An 18,903-nucleotide genomic window follows, 5' to 3' on the forward strand; every position below is an offset into this window, starting at 1 on the left:
TGGACCCCTACTTTCATATGGCGATTTTGCCTAGCCAGAGAAAGTTCCTTGAGTTTCTTGTGGTGGAACACCCCAAGAGTTTTTACTAAATGCATGGTGATTGTTACAGTGTATCTCACAAAGAGGAGATTTCACATCTTCCCAGATCTGGATGTTTGGTTACTGAGGGGCAGATGCAGAGGGGAAGTTCTTGCTCATGATGGCACCACACTGAACTTCTTCGACCCATCTGTGTCTCATCCTAAACAGTGGAAAGTCAATGTTGGCTCCCACTCAAAATATTGAATTCGCTGGGGCACTGTGTTAAATTTTTAGGGATGTAAAATGTTAACCAGTAAGCATTAGTCTTACCAGTTAACCTGCTGTCAGGGTTCCCTCCCCACTCTGAACTCTAGAGTACAGACGTGGGGACCCGCATGGAAGACCCCCTAAACTTATTTCTACCCCCTTAGGTTAAAAACTTCCCCAAGGCACAAATCTCTACTTGTCCTTGGACTGAGGTATGCTGTCACCACCAAGTGATTTAACAAAGAACCAGGGAAAAGGACCACTTGGAGTTCCTCTTCCCCCAGCAGTCCCCCCAAGCCCTTACACCCCATTTCCTGGGGAGGCTAAAGAATAATATACTAACCAATTGGTTACAAAACGTTCAAAGACCCAAATCCCTGGGTCTTGGAACAATGGAAAAATCAGTCAGGTTCCTAAAAGAAAGATTTTATTTAAAAAAAGAAGAAGAAAGGTAAAAATCATCTCTGTAAAATCAGGATGGAAATACTTTACAGGGTATTCAGAGTCAAAACACAGAGGATTCCCCTCTGGGCAAAACCTTAAAGTTACAGAAAACAGGAATAAACCTCCCTCTTAGCACAGGGAAAATTCACAAGCAAAACAAAAAATAAACTGATCTGCCTTGTTTGGCTTACCTATACTGGTTGTAATATTGGAGACTTGGATTAGGATGGGTTGGAGAAGATGGATTTCTGTCTGGCCCCTCTCAGTCCCAAGAGAGAACGGCCACAGAAACGAAGAACCCAAAGCAAACCCTCTTTTCTCTTCCCCCTCCCCACCCCCTGAATTGAAAGTATCTTTTTGTCCCCATTGGTTCCTTTGGTCAGGTGCCAACCAGATTATTTGAGCTCTTAACCCTTTACAGGTAAGGAGCAATTTTATGCTACCCTTATGGTTATGACACCTGCCTTAACGATTAACCCCCACACTGTCCAGAGCAGTCCCGCATCAGCCCTTTACCGGCCAGCTGGCCCTTTAATTGGTTAACTGTTTCAATGAAATATTTTTTTAATAGTTTAAACGGTTAACTTTTTAAATGGTATTTACATCCCTATTAGATTCCATGACATCAAGAGCATTTCTGCTGACTGACCATTTTCAAACCATTCACCATCTTTGTCTCTGTTTGCAGCCTTCAGCCTTCCACAACAGTTCAGACATGTCTGAGGTTCTTGGACCACATGTCTGTTTGCACACAGGTGGTCCAGTTTACAAGGTTGTGCCTTCGCCCTCTTCAAATATGGCTTAGGACAGTCTACTGTCCATCCTCTAGACAGGCTGGTTCGTCTCTATCCGCTCGTCCTGGACTCCTTGCAGTGGTGGATGCATCCAGAGAATGTTTACCAAGGTTTCGATTATCTGGCTCTTGTCAGCCAAGCTGATTGTTAATGACTCTCCCTGATGGATGGAGGGGGTGGGGTGGGAGGGAGGGGCACCTGGGGTCACTGAAAGTACAGGGACAGGGGTTGGAGCAGGAGGCCTCACTACATATCAACTTCCTGGAACTTTGGGCCATATACAGTGCGTGTCACACTTTTTTCGGCACTGTGTCAGAGACTCGGTGGTTCACATACTCACTGAGAATACCACTGTGATGTATTATGTGACCAGGGGAGTGTGCTCCAGGTTGCTCTGCCTAGAGGAGAACATTACTCCGATAGCCATTCACTTACCTGGGATTCAGAATAATCTCGTGGACCATCTCACCAGGTATTTTTCCCTAAGTCACGGATGGCCCTTGAAGACAAGTGTCCTCTGGGACAACAAGAAATGTCATCTGTTCTGTTCTTGAGAGGGCCTCAGTCCAGGCTCCCTGTCCAAGGTTTTCTATCTCAGTTGGTTCTTCTGAAATCCTTTCCCCCAATCCAGGTCATACTCAAGCTCAAGGCTGGCTCATTCTTATTGACCCAGCCTAGCTGAGATGGTGGTTCTCCGATCTTCTCTTGCTGTCTATTCAGCCTCCCATACTGCTGCCTCTCCATCCTGACCTACTAATTCAGAATCACAGCTGCATCTGTGGGACTTGGGGGCAACACCGCCTCATGTAGCCAGGGGAGGGAGTACAGGTAGGAGGCACGTGTGCCACCCCTTTACAGGTACTGTTAAGCAATATTTCTGGCTCTGGTGCGCTGGGTGTGCACACACCTGAGTGCAATACATAGCGTCATCGCATCTTGAAGAACCAGTTATATTAAGTAGCTGTTTCTTCTATTAGAAAAATACTAACCATGAGTGTCAAACTACCTCTTTTAGAAACATGATAGGCAGCTTATAACCTTAATGTTCTACCATGGAGAGCTTGTGTGTGTGTGTGTGTATACACACACACTTACATTTTTGTTATCCTATTCAAAGTAGTTTAAATAGTATCTTAGATCTGCTTCTGTTATGAAGCTGACTTCTACTTTGGGGTAAGAGACAATTAATATAGCTCAAATAAACTTAATTCTGCATTGTCATACTTATTTTTTGTAGATCTGTCAACTTGACTTTGAATTTCCTGTCTTGCTGATACTAAAGATCTACACATTTAATATTTTTCTCCCTTAATGTATTTACAACTTTAAGTGATGCTTTAAGATTTAACTGCTTTGGTCTGTGAATATCTCCCCACTTGAAAAGCAATTTAAGTGTGCCTACTGTGTGTATGAGTGTGCATACTTTTTGAAAATTTGATAAAACACTGTTAAGGTCCACCATTAATAATGAAGCAAATAGGGTGGATAAAAGTAAACTTAAAAAAAAATCAGATTTTTTAAAAAATTTAAATTAAATGCATATTTAAAAAAAAAACTATTTAAATTAAGAAAAGGAGTACTTGTGGCACCTTAGAGACTAACCAGTTTATATGAGCATAAGCTTTCGTGAGCTACAGCTCACTTCATCAAAACCAACCTTCCACACAAACTTCCTCGTGGCTGGACTTTACAAAAACTGGACAAGCCATTTACAACACACACTTTGCTTCTCTACAAAAGAAAAAGAACACTAAACTATCTAAACTACTACATGCCACAAGGGGCCACAACAGTGGCTCCCTAAACCCACCCAGCAATATTGTTAATCTATCCAATTATACTCTTAGGACAGATTCTTCTGCTGGGCTATCTCAGGGCCTCTCCTTCTGCCCCTCCACCCCCACAAACATGATACAGTTCTGTGGTGACCTAGAATCCTATTTTCGACGTCTCCAACTCAAGGAATATTTCCAACACACCTCTGAACAACATACTAACCCACAGAGACCTTCCTACCAAGACTACAAAAAGGAGGATTCTGGGTGGCCTCCTCCTGAAGGTCAAAACAACAGACTGGATTTCTACATAGAGTGCTTTCGTCGACATGCACGGGCTGAAATTGTGGAAAAGCAGCATCACTTGCCCCATAACCTCAGCCGTGCAGAACACAATGCCATCCACAGCCTCAGAAACAACTCTGACATCATAATCGAAAACGCTGACAAAGGAGGTGCTGTCATCATGAATAGGTTGGAATATGAACAAGAGGTTGCTAGGCAGCTCTCCAACACCACTTTTTACAAGCCATTACCCTCTGATCCCACTGAGGGTTACCAAAAGACTACACCATTTGCTCAAGAAACTCCCTGAAAAAGCACAAGAACATATCTGCACAGACACACCCCTGGAACCCCGACCTGGGGTATTCTATCTGCTACCCAAGATCCATAAACCTGGAAATCCTGGATGCCCCATCATCTCAGGCATTGACACCCTGACAGCAGGATTGTCTGGCTATGTAGACTCCCTCCTCAGACCCTAAGCTACCAGCACTCCCAGCTGTCTTTGAGACACCACTGACTTCCTGAGGAAACTACAGTCCATCGGTGATCTTCCTGAAAACACCATCCTGGCCACTATGGATGTAGAAGCCCTCTACACCAACATTCCACACAAAGATGGACTATAAGCCATCAAGAACAGTATTCCCGATAATGTCACGGCAAACCTGGTGGCTGAACTTTGACTTTGTCCTTACCCATAACTATTTCACATTTGGGGACAATGTATACAATGTGTATACAATGTGTACAATGTATGACAATGTATACAATGTGTGGGCATCACAACATGGGGAGTAGATGGCCAGCCCTCTGTGGAGAAAGAGGTGGTTAGGGACTATTTAGAAAAGCTGGACATGCACAAGACCATGGGGCCGGACGAGTTGCATCCGAGAGTGCTAAAGGAATTGGCGAATGTGATTGTAGAGCCATTGGCCATTATCTTTGAAAACTCGTGGCGAACGGGGGAAGTCCCAGATGACTGGAAAAAGGCTAATGTAGTGCCAATCTTTAAAAAAGGGAAGAAGGAGGATCCTGGGAACTACAGGCCAGTCAGCCTCACCTCAGTCCCTGGAAAAATCATGGAGCAGGTCCTCAAGGAATCAATCCTGAAGCACTTACACGAGAGGAAAGTGATCAGGAACAGTCAGCATGGATTCACCAAGGGTAGGTCATGCCTGACTAATCTAATCTCCTTCTATGATGAGATTACTGATTCTGTGGATGAAGGGAAAGCAGTGGATGTATTGTTTCTTGACTTTAGCAAAGCTTTTGACACAGCCTCCCACAGTATTCTTGTCAGCAAGTTAAAGAAGTATGGGCTGGATGAATGCACTATAAGGTGGGTAGAAAGTTGGCTAGATTGTCGGGCTCAGCGGGTAGTGATCAATGGCTCCATGTCTAGTTGGCAGCCGGTGTCAAGTGGAGTGCCCCAGGGGTCGGTCCTGGGGCCGGTTTTGTTCAATATCTTCTTAAATGATCTGGAGGATGGTGTGGATTGCACTCTCAGCAAATTTGCAGATGATACTAAACTGGGAGGAGTGGTAGATACGCTGGAGGGCAGGGATAGGATACAGAGGGACCTAGACAAATTGGAGGATTGGGCCAAAAGAAACCTGATGCGGTTCAATAAGGATAAGTGCAGGGTCCTGCACTTAGGACGGAAGAACCCAATGCACAGCTACAAACTAGGGACCGAATGGCTAGGCAGCAGTTCTGCGGAAAAGGACCTAGGGGTTACAGTGGACGAGAAGCTGGATATGAGTCAGCAGTGTGCCCTTGTTGCCAAGAAGGCCAATGGCATTTTGGGATGTATAAGTAGGGGCATAGCGAGCAGATCGAGGGACGTGATCGTTCCCCTCTATTCGACATTGGTGAGGCCTCATCTGGAGTACTGTGTCCAGTTTTGGGCCCCACACTACAAGAAGGATGTGGATAAATTGGAGAGAGTCCAGTGAAGGGCAACAAAAATGATTAGGGGTCTGGAACACATGACCTGTGAGGAGAGGCTGAGGGAACTAGGATTGTTTAGTCTGCAGAAGAGAAGAATGAGGGGGGATTTGATAGCTGCTTTCAGCTACCTGAGAGGTGGTTCCAGAGAGGATGGTTCTAGACTATTCTCAGTGGTAGAAGAGGACAGGACAAGGAGTAATGGTCTCAAGTTGCAGTGGGGGAGGTTTAGGTTGGATATTAGGAAAAACTTTTTCATTAGGAGGGTGGTGAAAGACTGGAATACGTTACCTAGGGAGGTGGTAGAATCTCCTTCCTTGGAAGTTTTTAAGGTCAGGCTTGACAAAGCCCTGGCTGGGGTGATTTGATTGGGGATTGGTCCTGCTTTGAGCAGGGGGTTGGACTAGATGACCTCCTGAGGTCCCTTCCAACCGTGATATTCTATGATTCTATGATTCTATACCTTCAAATCAGCGGCACTGCTATGGGTACATGCATGGCCCCACAGCATGCCAACATTTTTATGGCTGACTTAAAACAACGCTTCCTCACCTCTCGTCCCCTAATGCCCGTACTCTACTTGCGCTACGTTTGATGACGTCTTCATCATCTGGACCCATGGAAAAGAAGCTCTTGAGGGATTCCACCATGATTTCAACAATTTCCATCCCACCATCAACCTCCGCCTGGACCAGTCCACAGAAGAGATCCACTTCCTGGACAGTACGGTGCTAATAAGCGATGGTCACATAAACACCACCCTATACTGGAAACCTACTGACCGCTATTCCTACCTACATGCCTCCAGCTTTCATCCAGACCACACCACACGATCCATTGTCTACAGCCAAGCTCTACGATACAACCGTATTTGCTCCAATCCCTCAAACAGAGACAAACACCTACAAGATCTCTCTCAAGCATTCTTACAACTACAATACCCACCTGCTGAAGTGAAGAAACAGATTGACAGAGCCAGAAGAGTACCCAGAAGTCACCTACTACAGGACAGGCCCAACAAAGAAAATAACAGAACGCCACTAGCCGTCACCTTCAGCCCCCAACTAAAACCTCTCTAATGCATCATCAAGAATCTACAACCTATCCTGAAGGACGACCCATCACTCTCACAGATCTTGGGAGACAGCCCAGTCCTTGCTTACAGACAGCCCCCAACCTGAAGCAAATACTCACCAGCAACCACACACCCAGGAACCTATCCTTGCAACAAAGCCCGTTGCCAACTGTGTCCACATCTATTCAGGGGACACCATCATAGGGCCTAATCACAGTAGCCACACTATCAGAGGCTCGTTCACCTGCACATCTACCAATGAGATATATGCCATCATGTGCCAGCAATGCCCCTCTGCCATGTACATTGGTCAAACGCTACAGTCTCTATGTAAAAGAATAAATGGACACAAATGAGACGTCAAGAATTATAACATTCAAAAACCAGTCGGAGAACACTTCAGTCTCTTTGGTCACTGGATTACAGACCTAAAAGTGGCAATTCTTCAACAAAAAAAACTTCAGAAACAGACTCCAACGAGAGACTGCTGAATTGGAATTAATTTGCAAACTGGATACAATTAACTTAGGCTTGAATAGAGACTGGGAGTGGATGGGTCATTACCCAAAGAAAAACTATTTTCCCATATTTATTCTCTTCCCCCCCCCCCCCCCCCCCCCCCCGTTCCTCAGATGTTCTTGTCAACTGCTGGAATTGGCCCACCTTGATTATCACTACAAAAGATCCCCCCCCCCCCCCCCCCCCCGCTCTCCTGCTGGTAATAGCTCACCTTACCTGATCACTCTTGTTACAGTGTGTATGGTAACACCCATTGTTTCATGTTTTTTATGTATATAAATCTCCCCACTGTATTTTCCACTGAATGCATCCGATGAAGTGAGCTGTAGCTCACGAAAGCTTATGCTCAAATAAATTTGTTAGTCTCTAAGGTGCCACAAGTACTCCTTTTCTTTTTTCAGAGACTATCAGTTCAGGGAAGAAAACCTAAGAGAAAAAAGGAGCTGAGCGCTGGCATCTTCTGAGATAATATTAAAGGCACAATATCAAACTGTCTGAATTTGAAGAATAGTAAGGGGCCAATATGGCCTCATCAGGAGCTCAGTAGGAACCTGAAAATCGTATGGAATCCTACAAAAAGTGGAAATATGGACTGATTGCTGAGGAGGAGTACAAAGAAATAGCACAAGCATGGAAGGAGAAAAATCAGAAAGGCTAAGGCACAAAATGAGTTGCACCTAGAAAGGGACAGTAAGAAGTTCTTTACATAAATTAGAAGCAAGGGAAAAACACAAATTGTAGGTCCACTACTGAGCAAGGAAGGAGAGCTAATAATTAATAATATCAAGAAGGCTGAGATGTTTAATGCCTATTTTACTTCAGTCTTCACTAAAAAGATTAATGCTGATCATGTGTTCAACACAATATTCACAACAAGGTGGAACGAACACAAGTCAGAATAAGGAAGGAACAGGTTTAAGAATATTTAGATGTATTCATTTGAAATTTAAAATCTGCAACACAAGTTCTACTTTGGGGGCGGGGGGGAAACTGCAGTAGGCATGTTAATGTTTTGATGGAAATAAAACCTTCAGTAGTAAGTATAGGAGTAAGATAGGTTTTTTTAAAATAACCTGCCCAGTTATAATTAATAGATATTGATAGTGATAGAACACTCCCAAGATTATCACAGCTTTACACTGGCAAGGAAGTATTCTAGCTAAGAATGGCTAACGTATGACTAAGGGACATCATTTTCTTGTGTATATACAGAAAATAGCTGTAAAATTAATATATTGTTGCAAAACAATAATCCAGCAGAGCAGGATGGAAGATTCAGACATGTGACAGAAAAAGTTGGTGGAAAGAATAGGATGCAGAGATATTTATATATTTTATTGGGGGCAAGAGTCCACAAATAAGCTGTTGGTCTACCAAAGTGTTCAATTATGAAGGGTAGGTAGATGAAGTCTGTGTAAAAGTTGTCAGTTGCTTTGGTAACTTACTGAATATTGGAGACCATAAATCTCTGAAATTTCTCTCCCATCTGATCACTATCATTTTTCATAGGAAAGACTTTAATGGAAAATCTACTTTAAAGTCAAATCAGAGAGGAGTGAGTTTTCTTTAGTTACCCTTTCTTGCATACCACTGTTATCTAATCTAACTAGGTTCTATATGTCCACCTTCTCTGAACCCTGATTAACCTTGTATGATAGCAGACTGAAAGCGTTGTACAAAACCACATAGTGCAGGAGTTCTCGCAACAAAAAATTTAGTGGCTTCAGAGTGCGACCCCCAACTCTTGCTGGTGGCCACTCTGACAGTTTTTCCTAAAATACTTCATTAACTTTAGGAAAAACAAATAAATATGCACATATACAGGTCCAAATCAGTGTAATTTATTTATGTAGGGTTTTTTGCAGACTCAATAATAAAAATAACATACAGGTGTCTGTATTGTTTACTGGACCTAAACAGAATGGAAACACAAATGCAGTGCATTGCATGTTCTTATCTTTTGCGGGTTTTTTTCTTTCTCTTTTTGCTTGCTTTTTTTAGTGACTTGCTAGCTAGTAAGTCTGTTTCTATTAAGTGATATTTGTATGTTAATATCACTTTTCACAGCAGCAGTCTTGCTAGCTAGGAGGCAGCGAAAAGCTATATTAACAAACATGTGAAAAGTGATATTAACATAACAGACTTATTCAGCTCTGGGAAGCTGGAGGACAAATTAAGCCTTGGATGGGGAGATGGTAGGGAAGCAGCGGGGGCCAGAGGCAATGGGGTGGTGAGGCTGGACGGGGCCAGAGCCCGAAGCCCCGCAGTCGTAGGATAGAGCCTGCTGCCACATGGCCGTAGAACAGAGCCCGCCACTCCAGAGATGAAGCCAGAAGCCTGAACCCCACCACTCCTGGGAAGGTGGGGAACTCACACTGGCTGCCTGCTCCTTTGGCGTTTTTGGCTCCGCTGCTTCCCCCCGGCACCCCTCAATCACCGTCCAAGAGGCTGTGGCGTCAAGAAAAGCCCCTGGTGGATGCATTTGAGAAACACTGAGTCATGGTGTATCTTTATAGTTGTCAAAACAGCATTTTCAGGTATCCATGTGTGATAGACTATAAATAGTAATTACCTTAACTGGCCCCCATTATATGGCCACTGTCTTCACCACCTATTCTGTGCCTTTTCCCTATTATTTAAATTCACTTCCTATTGTACTTGAATCACAAGTTGTATTCACTGAGCACTGCCAAGTCATAGTAGATGCCAAGTTTTTAAAATTTTTGTTTGGTTATGCCTTCTTAAAAAAAGGGCTTTGAAGAAATTTTTAGTTGGTGGATGGTTTGATTTTTAAAATTAGTTGGTTATGGTTTCTCTACACATGTTTTAAAAGCCTTTTTGTGAATTACTATGATCATTTAATAAGCAGTATCTTCCATTAACACCTTATTTTCCTCTCCAGTGTTGTGAATTATTTGAAGTTGTATTGTGGAGTTTATGGTTTCTAATCAACAAAAGCAGTGCAAGTTTGCTTATATTCTGCAAGGTAGTAATACTGTATTTTCTGTTGCCATATCTGATAATTTTAAAAAATAAATGGTCATATCCCTGCCTATAGTATAGGCTCCACTATATCGCCACTGTTGCTGGTAAATTACTTGTCTTGTTTTCTCAGCATAGGGAAAACATTGTGACCTAAAGAGAGCTTTTGACGATGAAGGGCATTGAGGATTAAATATGTGGAATGTAGCATTGTCACAGTTATCTAATTTTTCTACCAGAGAACCACTGTGGGTGTTGGTCACCACTGAATTGGTTTAGTTTTAAATTTCAGAACTGAAAAGGAGGTGAAGGATGCCCCTATATTTGTTTGTGCCACATTATTTTAGAAATTTTATGATTATAGAGAGATTATGTGGTTACTATTGGAAAAATCAGCATGGGCTTCGTAGGAAAATGCTCATTTAATAAGGAAAAAACCTCTTTGTGTGTATTTATGCTGCAGAGTTTAAGAAGTCATTTTGGGACTGAAGTCCGTCTTCTTTCCTTTTTGCTAATGCAAAATGGCTGGTAGCTCTGACCCAAATTAAGAATGCTATAGGCGAACTTGAGGTGCAGTTGAAAGGAGCGACTATCTGGGTTACTCAGTTCATATTTATTCTCTAATTCCTGGACGTTCTTAGTAGTCATGTTTTTTTCATTTGTAGTTATTTAGCTCTGTTTTATCCTTAATGTGGACAGCAACAAGTTTCAAAAAAACAATTTACTCAGGATGTTAGGAAAAAGTGTATGTGCCAACACAAAGCAAGTTTCTTGGGTGCAGGCTAGCTTGAAAATTGCTACACAGACAAACTCTGGGTCTAGACTTTGTTTTAGTTTATACTGCTGGATTTAATGCCCTTACAACTCGGGCATTGAGGCATGACTTATTACAAAAAATACAGCAGCACAGTTTGTTCTGTTTCATTTGCCTGGTATGTTTGGTGTTCAGGGATTAAGGGAGGAGAAAGGACCAACTATCCAGAATGCTTTGTTAAGAGGAGGGAGTAAATTTGATTGTCGTCAGCTCTGGATTTCCATATGAGAGCTTAAAAGCCTGTAGCTTGTGAAGATTGCTCTAAAAATAGCTTCGGTGAAGAGTTGGCAGTCAGGTCCAGTTTCAGGTTCTAGCTGAGTTAGCTTTATTAAACTTTTTTTTGCCACTGTTGCAAGACTAGATTGAGGGTAACTCGTTCCTTGTTCCACCTTGGATGTTGATTTTGGATTCCAATATACTTATTTTATCCATGGATAAGGAACACTAGTGCCATGGCTGAAGATTCAGGTATAATTCTAACCTTCGGCAGAAATGAAAAAAAATGCATAATTGTACTTTGGCTGTGTCTGTCTTTTGTGCTCAACTGAATAAGGAGCATGTTGTAGTGTGTGGGTGTTTTGGATTCAGTTTACTATTTTGCTCTGCATCACAAACTGCTTTTATTTTTGCTATTTAAATTAATTCTGAAGTAGAGATGTTTTTTTCCCTAGATTTTTATGGTAGGTGGTCAGTCATACTCAACATAGGTTTTTAGCATAGTATTCCTGTTAAAATAGAAGGCTTTTTTTTTACTTGTGAAGGTTTCACTTGAACATGCTTGCTTGCTTTATTTTATTTATTTATTATTTATTTATTTAAAGTAGAGCACATTTCCGAACATATTAAGAACCATAAGTAAATGAACAAATTTGTTCCCACATAACCTCTTTATTCATAGAAACCATTTATAACCAGTAGCTTAACATTTGTTATTGAGGAGTATTATGTAGTTCAAGACACTTATGGTATCTGTATAAAGACATATGGCAGGGTAAGCAAAGGCTTACCAGATATGGAAACTGACCTATTTTCTACATAGCTGATATGTGCGGAGAAAGGGCTTCAAAGTTGAATTAACTCCCTGGAATGAGTTCAAAACCAGAGTTAGTATTCCTTAATGGTTAGCTAGCTTTTAGCTCTGACTCTATGTATGTATGTTTGCTTCTGTAAATGATGGATGAATCTTATAGTGAAGAATTTAACATTTTCATTTTCTTTTTTTTTTTTTTTAAAGGTTGCAAGTTAGAGCAGATCTGTTTTGTTTGATTTCTGCATAGTAAAATTGTTCAAAGCACTTAAAGGTCGGGAGTCAAAGCTTGCAAATGGAAGCTACACTTGTAACAGATGATGTTTGTGTTGTAGGGTCTGATTCTGCGAGACTCGGATAAAACTGTTCTTTAGAAGTGGAAGTCTGCAGCAGTAATATTAGGTTACTTATTTAATTTAAAAAGCTATTATTTAGATGTCCTGTCTTGTTGCTCTGTGGTACACAGTCCTTTTTCCAGAGAGACAGTGGTAAAGAAAATGCCACGAGAGAAAAGAGTATAGAAAAGAAATGGAAGTATAAAATAGAATCATGCTATATTTGCTCATGCAAATACAAATAGTTTTCTTTACTATATCATATGATCTTTGTCACAGACTTCTTTAAAACACCCATTTAATATAAACTGTTCTTACAAGTACATAATCACAATTATGTTTCATAAGAGTTGGATGTGTGGTGGTTTAGCTTATAAAATAGCATATTTATCTATGCTCTCCCTAAACATTCAGTAACTTCTTAGCCAGGGATTTTTTTTTCATATGATTTGTAATATTTGCTAAATATATTACACCTTGTTTATTGTTGCCTGCAACCTTCCCTTGTGAATTTAACCACTAATCACTAGTGTATTGAACTATACTCGTGTCCGAGCATGAGGTTAAACTGTCCTAGTCTCTTTCTAAAGATTAGTGGAAACACCATACTAGGGGAAAGTTATGGTTAGAATGTCAAAGAAACAGAATTCTATACTTTAAAAACAAAAATCTGTGCTTCTAGGACCAATATTAAATAGATTTTTTTTCTCCACTATAAATATTGCATCAGTAACAACTGAGCTGATGCGGCTGTTTTTGTGACCGTCTTTACTCTGCATATAAAGCAATAAATATGGTGAAGGGTTAGCTTAGTATGTCTGATCCTGACATCAAGCAGGGACTGGAAGCCCTTCTGCACTGACTTTCCCTCCCCTCCCACCCCTGCCATGTAAGTCAGCTAAAGAGGCCACCACTATCCCTACTTCCTCTACCCTTATGAGGGCTACTACCTTTTAGTGTGGCTTTTGTGTGTGTTTTTTTGTTTTGTTTTGTTTTAAACTTGTGATCATTTAGCATTTAGGTCTCATTTTGCCTAATTAATCCTATTAAAGATGGCAAACAAATATTTGACCTGGACTTTATATGATAATACTGATATTAAACACAAATCTTAATCACAGTACATTAGTGATGCTTAAATATTCTTTGCATTTGAAAAATGTATAACGTATCTTTTTAATTCAGTAAAGATTTGGCCTAAACTATTTGGGTTAACTCTGTCTGGCAACCTTTGAAAAGTTGAGTCATTACAATAACTTTGCTGCTGTATTGTCTGATGATAATACCCTTTTGTAAAGTTTTTACTTTTACCTAGTGGGTTTGAAGTGCATGCACATTGCACATCTAAATAATCACTAGTTCCTTTTCCTTCTAATTAATTGTACTGGCAGACTCCCTTCACCTGTGAGAAAATCCAGGAAAAAACTGTATTCTGTTTTTATTCATTTTATTTGTGTTTATAACGTGGTGTGTGTTCTTTTAAAAAATGTAGTTAATCTTTTTTGGTATTTTTACTTTTATTTTTTAAAAAAAAATGAGTTTTCTTATTTCTAGCTGGATTTTTTTCATTGTAACTTTAAATGTAAATTTAATATCTCCAAGAAACATCGTGAAGGTTTGCAAGATTTACATTGGAAAGCAGGGACTACCTGTCTGATACTTCTGTGAGCAAGTGGGTGGGGAGTAGGAATAGCACTGGATCTGCCATTGCTTGCCAGCAAGAATTGTTGGCTAGGTACACAGCAGGGAGTAAACTGCTGTATGAAAATGTTTTGAAGTAACCTTTTCCCTAGAGCAAGGGGGAAACAGAGGAGAAATTTTGATGCTCTAAGTCACATTTCTTTCTCTGCCCTTAGTAAAGGGAAGCTCATACCAGATTGTAATTTTATAGTTTAGCCCTGTGAGTTGGGTACATAATATACTAACTCTGTTTTTAACATGAAGGCTTTAGAAACTTTTGGCAAATGGATACAATTAATCTCGCTGCTATTCATTTGCCTCGTCCTTTTTGAGCAGTAGAGAAGGGAACAACAAGGTGGCTGCGTTGCAGATCAAAACCTGTAATGTGTTCTAGCATTTGAACTCTGTCTACACAAGTGACGATGTGTGGTTTTTTAAATGAGTTAGCTCAGTCAATTTATCTTAACTAGATAGAAAATCCTGTTTAAACCAGTGTAGATCTGATTTAACACCTCTTAGATCCTTTGATCTGATCATATTGTCACCTTCGTGGGGGCCTAGGAAACAATACAACCAATTTAAACCATCTAAAAGGAGTTAAACTGTGTATATGCAGGCATTAAGGAGGTGGATGTTCAATCAAGTTAGCTTCACTCATTTAAAAAACACCCTTTTTGCCTGCATATGCAAACCCTCTCTATTACAATTACTACTAATAATAAAGGAGATAATAGTAGTAAAAGTAACTTAAACCTGGTCTAAAATTTATGTCAACCTGTCTCACTTGGAGTTAAGACGATTTAAGTCCTGGTACTGAGCCCAGAGAACGGATAGTTTGACAGATGAATTTTTCCGTTGACTTAGCTACTGCCTTTCCAGGAGGTGGATTTACTACATTGATTGGGAAAAACCCTTTCTGTTGCTGTAGCAAATGTCTACACTATGCTATGTAGTGTTATGGTGGCACTAGGTAATGCTATGGTGGCATAGCTGCAGCTATGCCACTGTAGTGCTTGTAGTGTAAACAGCCTTACAAAAGTTATTGAGCACTTGGTACTACAGAAACATTATTCTGTCATGATAGAATACGTTACTTGCGCAGTTTGTAAAAACATGCATACTTTTATAATAAAATATTATGCCTTCTAATAGTAACCCAGTTTCCATGTTTACACATATTTAACAGAGACAAAGCATGGAGGAAACAAGAATGGGAAGAAAGAAGGCCTCTCTGGAAGCTCGTTTTTCACCTGGTTTATGGTAATAGCACTACTGGGAGTTTGGACATCAGTAGCAGTTGTTTGGTTTGAACTTGTAGATTATGAAGAAGTTCTAGGTAAGAACTTTCATGTTTTAATATGTATAATTTAGTGCGTCAGCAAATGTGCTTCTTGTATCTTCATTCATTGAATTGAAGCATTTTCCGATTTCAGGAAGAAAGACTGAAGATTTAATCTTGCCTTCAGATAGATGGGAGCACATCACCAATTTGTAAATTAACTACTGCACATATATTTGCAAGTGTATTATTTTTACTAGATAAATATGTCAATGGACACCTGGTATGATAGGATGCGTACTGTGCTTTTTGTATCATGTTTAAAATTCACAGTTCTGATAGTATTTGTTTGGTTTTTTTAAAAAAAAAACTTCATGTTTGTTAGGCACTAAGAAATCCGTCCAGTCTTCACCTGGCTGATGCTTTGTTAGTTTGTACTTGATCTTTGATGCAGGTGAATCTAGGAGGATATTATACTTGAACTGTATGTAAGGTTCAAACATCTGATTAGAAACCTGATAGGGTCTGATGATGATGCAAATAATGATTTTTGTATTTTTACCATGCATGCAGCCAAAGCAAAGGACTTCCGTTATAACTTGTCAGAGGTACTTCAAGGTAGGCTATTGGGAAACAAACTTCCTTCACTCTCCCTGGAGTTAAAATTTTATGCTAATCATATTCTGTTTTACTCTTTATTTTAACTTTTAAAAAAATTTCTTTCCTTCAGTCATTATTCAAATAAAAGACTCCGGCATTCTATTGTTTCTAATTTTTTTCTTCCTATTCTTGGAGAAATTCAGTTCTTCTTACTAGCTGAATGTTACAGAATTTCTAACTATGTACTTCAATCTGAAAATCAACAGCAGTAATTTAGATTTCATTGTTGCAACAGAGTAGTGATGGCTTATTTATAGTCTATTCTGGACCTGTTCCTGGAATTCAGCTTCCACCAAACTGTCCTATTTTATAAACTATATTTTAGTTTATTAAAATTTTCTGTAGGATTATTTTTTTGTGAAGAACAGGAAAATAGTGGTTAACATTTATTTTTATTTTTGTATAAATTTTTGCCACTGTGTTAGTGGTTGGTAACCGTTCTTTCCTTAAGGGAAAAGCAATGGCATGCTCAGAATAAACTGATAGGCTGTAAGAACCTCTAAATTTTACAACTCCTCCCCATGATCTTACAGCTTTGTGATTCAGGCTTGAGTTTTGCCATGATAATTGAGATATATCAAAAACTAATTAAGTATTAAATGACCTACTAATTCATTTGTTGATCCCAGGAAACATCTTCTTTTAGATGACATAGTTTTAGGTAATACTTTATTTTCTAAAAGAGACTACGTTCCCCTGAGTGTTAACTCTATATGGCTGCTAAAGCTACTGTGGCTGAAATAAAAGAAAAGCAAGATCTCTCATGTTTTGATCATGTATTAAAAATCCTTACTAGATTTTACTGATTAAGGCAGCTACCATTTATGACATGTTGCTTTTGCTTCTCCGTGTATACCATGGGTCATGACTAGTGATGATGATATGCCCTGGATGATGATTAGTTTCTTAGCTACAGTAAACCTATGTAGCCATTGGTGAAATGTCTGTGAATTCTTTCCCGCTTTTTGTGGGATATGGGCTGCTTCTGTTCCACTAACCCAATACTGAAACCAGTCTACCATAATTTTAACTGTCCGATAACATATATATGGGAAGTGTCTAGAATAGCAGTCAGTATGAAGAGAGAAAAAAAGAAATGGTGATTAGATTGCATAAATTTGTTTGATTACACCCTTTCAGATTGCTCGTTGTCATACAGCTAGCTTTGAATTCAATACATTCAGATAAAGTGCACAATTTCTAATTGAATTATATACTTGCTGTTGTGTGTGACAGACTAAAGAAATTATGCATTGAAATAGATATCGACCTATACTCCATTAAGAATCCTATTTAGAGAATGTGTTGTACTCAGTATGGTTTTGCTGTTTTCCACGTGACCTAAAATTGAATTAGGCAGACAGAGGCTAAATCATTAAAATATATATAATATTTACAACCCACTGTATATAATGAACACATGTTGAACATATTACTTTGGAAGAATTTTACTGAAATCTTTCATCCTTATCCCTTCTTTTTTGCTTTTTAGGCAAGCTTGGGGTATATGATGCTGATGGAGATGGAGATTTTGATGTGGAAGATGCCAAAGTTTTGCTAGGCAAGTACACACACAACTTTTTGGATTACAATCTGAAGTCTATGTAACATACCCTTCATATTTCATATTGCTTGATTTTGTCTCACTTTGACATTAAGTGATTAAATTGGGAAATAGAGAAATACCCTAAAAATATAATTCTTTGCATGAAAATTGTAGGAACTCTTTTTCCTCTACAAAGTAGGTAGAATTATTTATTACCTCACATTACTTGACTTTAAGATCCTCAGACCTCAAAGTATTCACTTATTATACCAAGAATTTTTAAAAATTGATTATTTTATGTAAGATGGACCAGTACTTAAAACGCTCACAGTATTACAGCATTGTTCAAACATATGTCAGGTCCATTGTAAATCAGGTTGTAGTAGAAATAACTAAATATTTTATAAATGCTTTCTATACATTAAAAGTATGAGCATTTTGCCTTTATTGTCTGTTGTCCCTCAGAGGGGTCCTGAAAGCTCCAAAGATCACTGTTTACTTCCTTTGCCCTTCAAAGGTCTTGCATAACATTGACTATCCCTTTGACATAGAAAAAGCCTAGTCTATGCTTCCTCTGGAGCACACCAACATTACTCCATTTGTGGCTAGACAATACCTTTTCTTGTATTCACCTGGAATTTTAGTGGAGATATTTCTAGAACATAAACTTGAGATACTATTCATGTCAATGTACTACATCAGATTCATTAAGACCTTTGGACCACCATGTCTCAAACTTGGATCAAGACTTGCACGGTTATTTCATATGTAGCTGAAAATAAGTTCCATGTTGGGTTTTGACTTCAGTTTTTTCTTCTTTTCTTTTTCTCTTGTTCAAATTAACCTATTCAGAGTTCTGGGCACATATATAAATGTTACCAGTAAAAACAATACATATACTGGTCGGACTGACATCCAAACTAAATCTTTCTGAATCTCTCCCACAATTCCCTTCCACTCTATTATAACAACATTGATCATTACAGTCTTTTAAAAAAAGGTAAACAGGAAGTTTGAATAGAGGGAAATAAGGAGCAATATATTGATCTCAAAACTCACCTCACTGTTGAAACTAAAGAGAAAATAATTTGTGTACTTGTTGAATAGAAAACTTTGAGAAATTGTTACTCAGTGTACAAAGCTGGTGAAATACTTTGTCATCAAATGGAATTGGAAAGAGTAACTGAAAAATTTCAATTCAGTGTCCTGAAATTACCTGTACTGTTTGCATCTTGATGGTGAATCATTGCAAAATATTACATAAGAACAGCCATACTGGGTCAGTGGCTAATGCCAGGTGCTTCTGAGGGAATGAACAGAATAGGCAGTCATCAAGTTGATCCATCCCACGTTGCCCATTCCCAGCTTCTGGCAAACAGCAGCTAGGGACACCATTCCTACCTATCCTGGCTAATAGCCATTGATGGGCCTATCCTCCATGAATTTATCT

At 39.5% G+C, this 18,903-nt stretch overlaps 1 protein-coding gene and 1 long non-coding RNA gene across 4 annotated transcripts in view; one reads left to right on the forward strand and one right to left on the reverse strand.

The window, feature by feature from the left end:
• LOC122461315 (aspartyl/asparaginyl beta-hydroxylase-like) overlaps window positions 1-18,903 on the forward strand; it is a 73,231-nt gene that overhangs the window by 25,988 nt on the left and 28,340 nt on the right. For 2 of the 3 annotated variants that reach the window (XM_043539581.1, XM_043539582.1), the window contains exons 2-3: window positions 15,155-15,304; window positions 17,400-17,468. In XM_043539581.1, the coding sequence (XP_043395516.1) occupies window positions 15,155-15,304; window positions 17,400-17,468 (219 nt within the window). Of the gene's footprint in view, window positions 1-15,154; window positions 15,305-15,820; window positions 15,866-17,399; window positions 17,469-18,903 lie in introns of all 3 variants that reach the window. The other variant, XM_037892560.2, reaches the window with a different exon arrangement.
• LOC122464463 lies at window positions 1,220-15,285 on the reverse strand. Its single transcript, XR_006288512.1, has 3 exons — window positions 15,153-15,285; window positions 2,383-2,387; window positions 1,220-1,261 (listed from the first exon to the last, which is right to left on the reverse strand). It is a non-coding gene; the product is annotated as an uncharacterized LOC122464463 (long non-coding RNA).

This window comes from Chelonia mydas, chromosome 2 (genome assembly GCF_015237465.2).
Source record: "Chelonia mydas isolate rCheMyd1 chromosome 2, rCheMyd1.pri.v2, whole genome shotgun sequence".
Taxonomy (NCBI): domain Eukaryota; kingdom Metazoa; phylum Chordata; order Testudines; family Cheloniidae; genus Chelonia; species Chelonia mydas.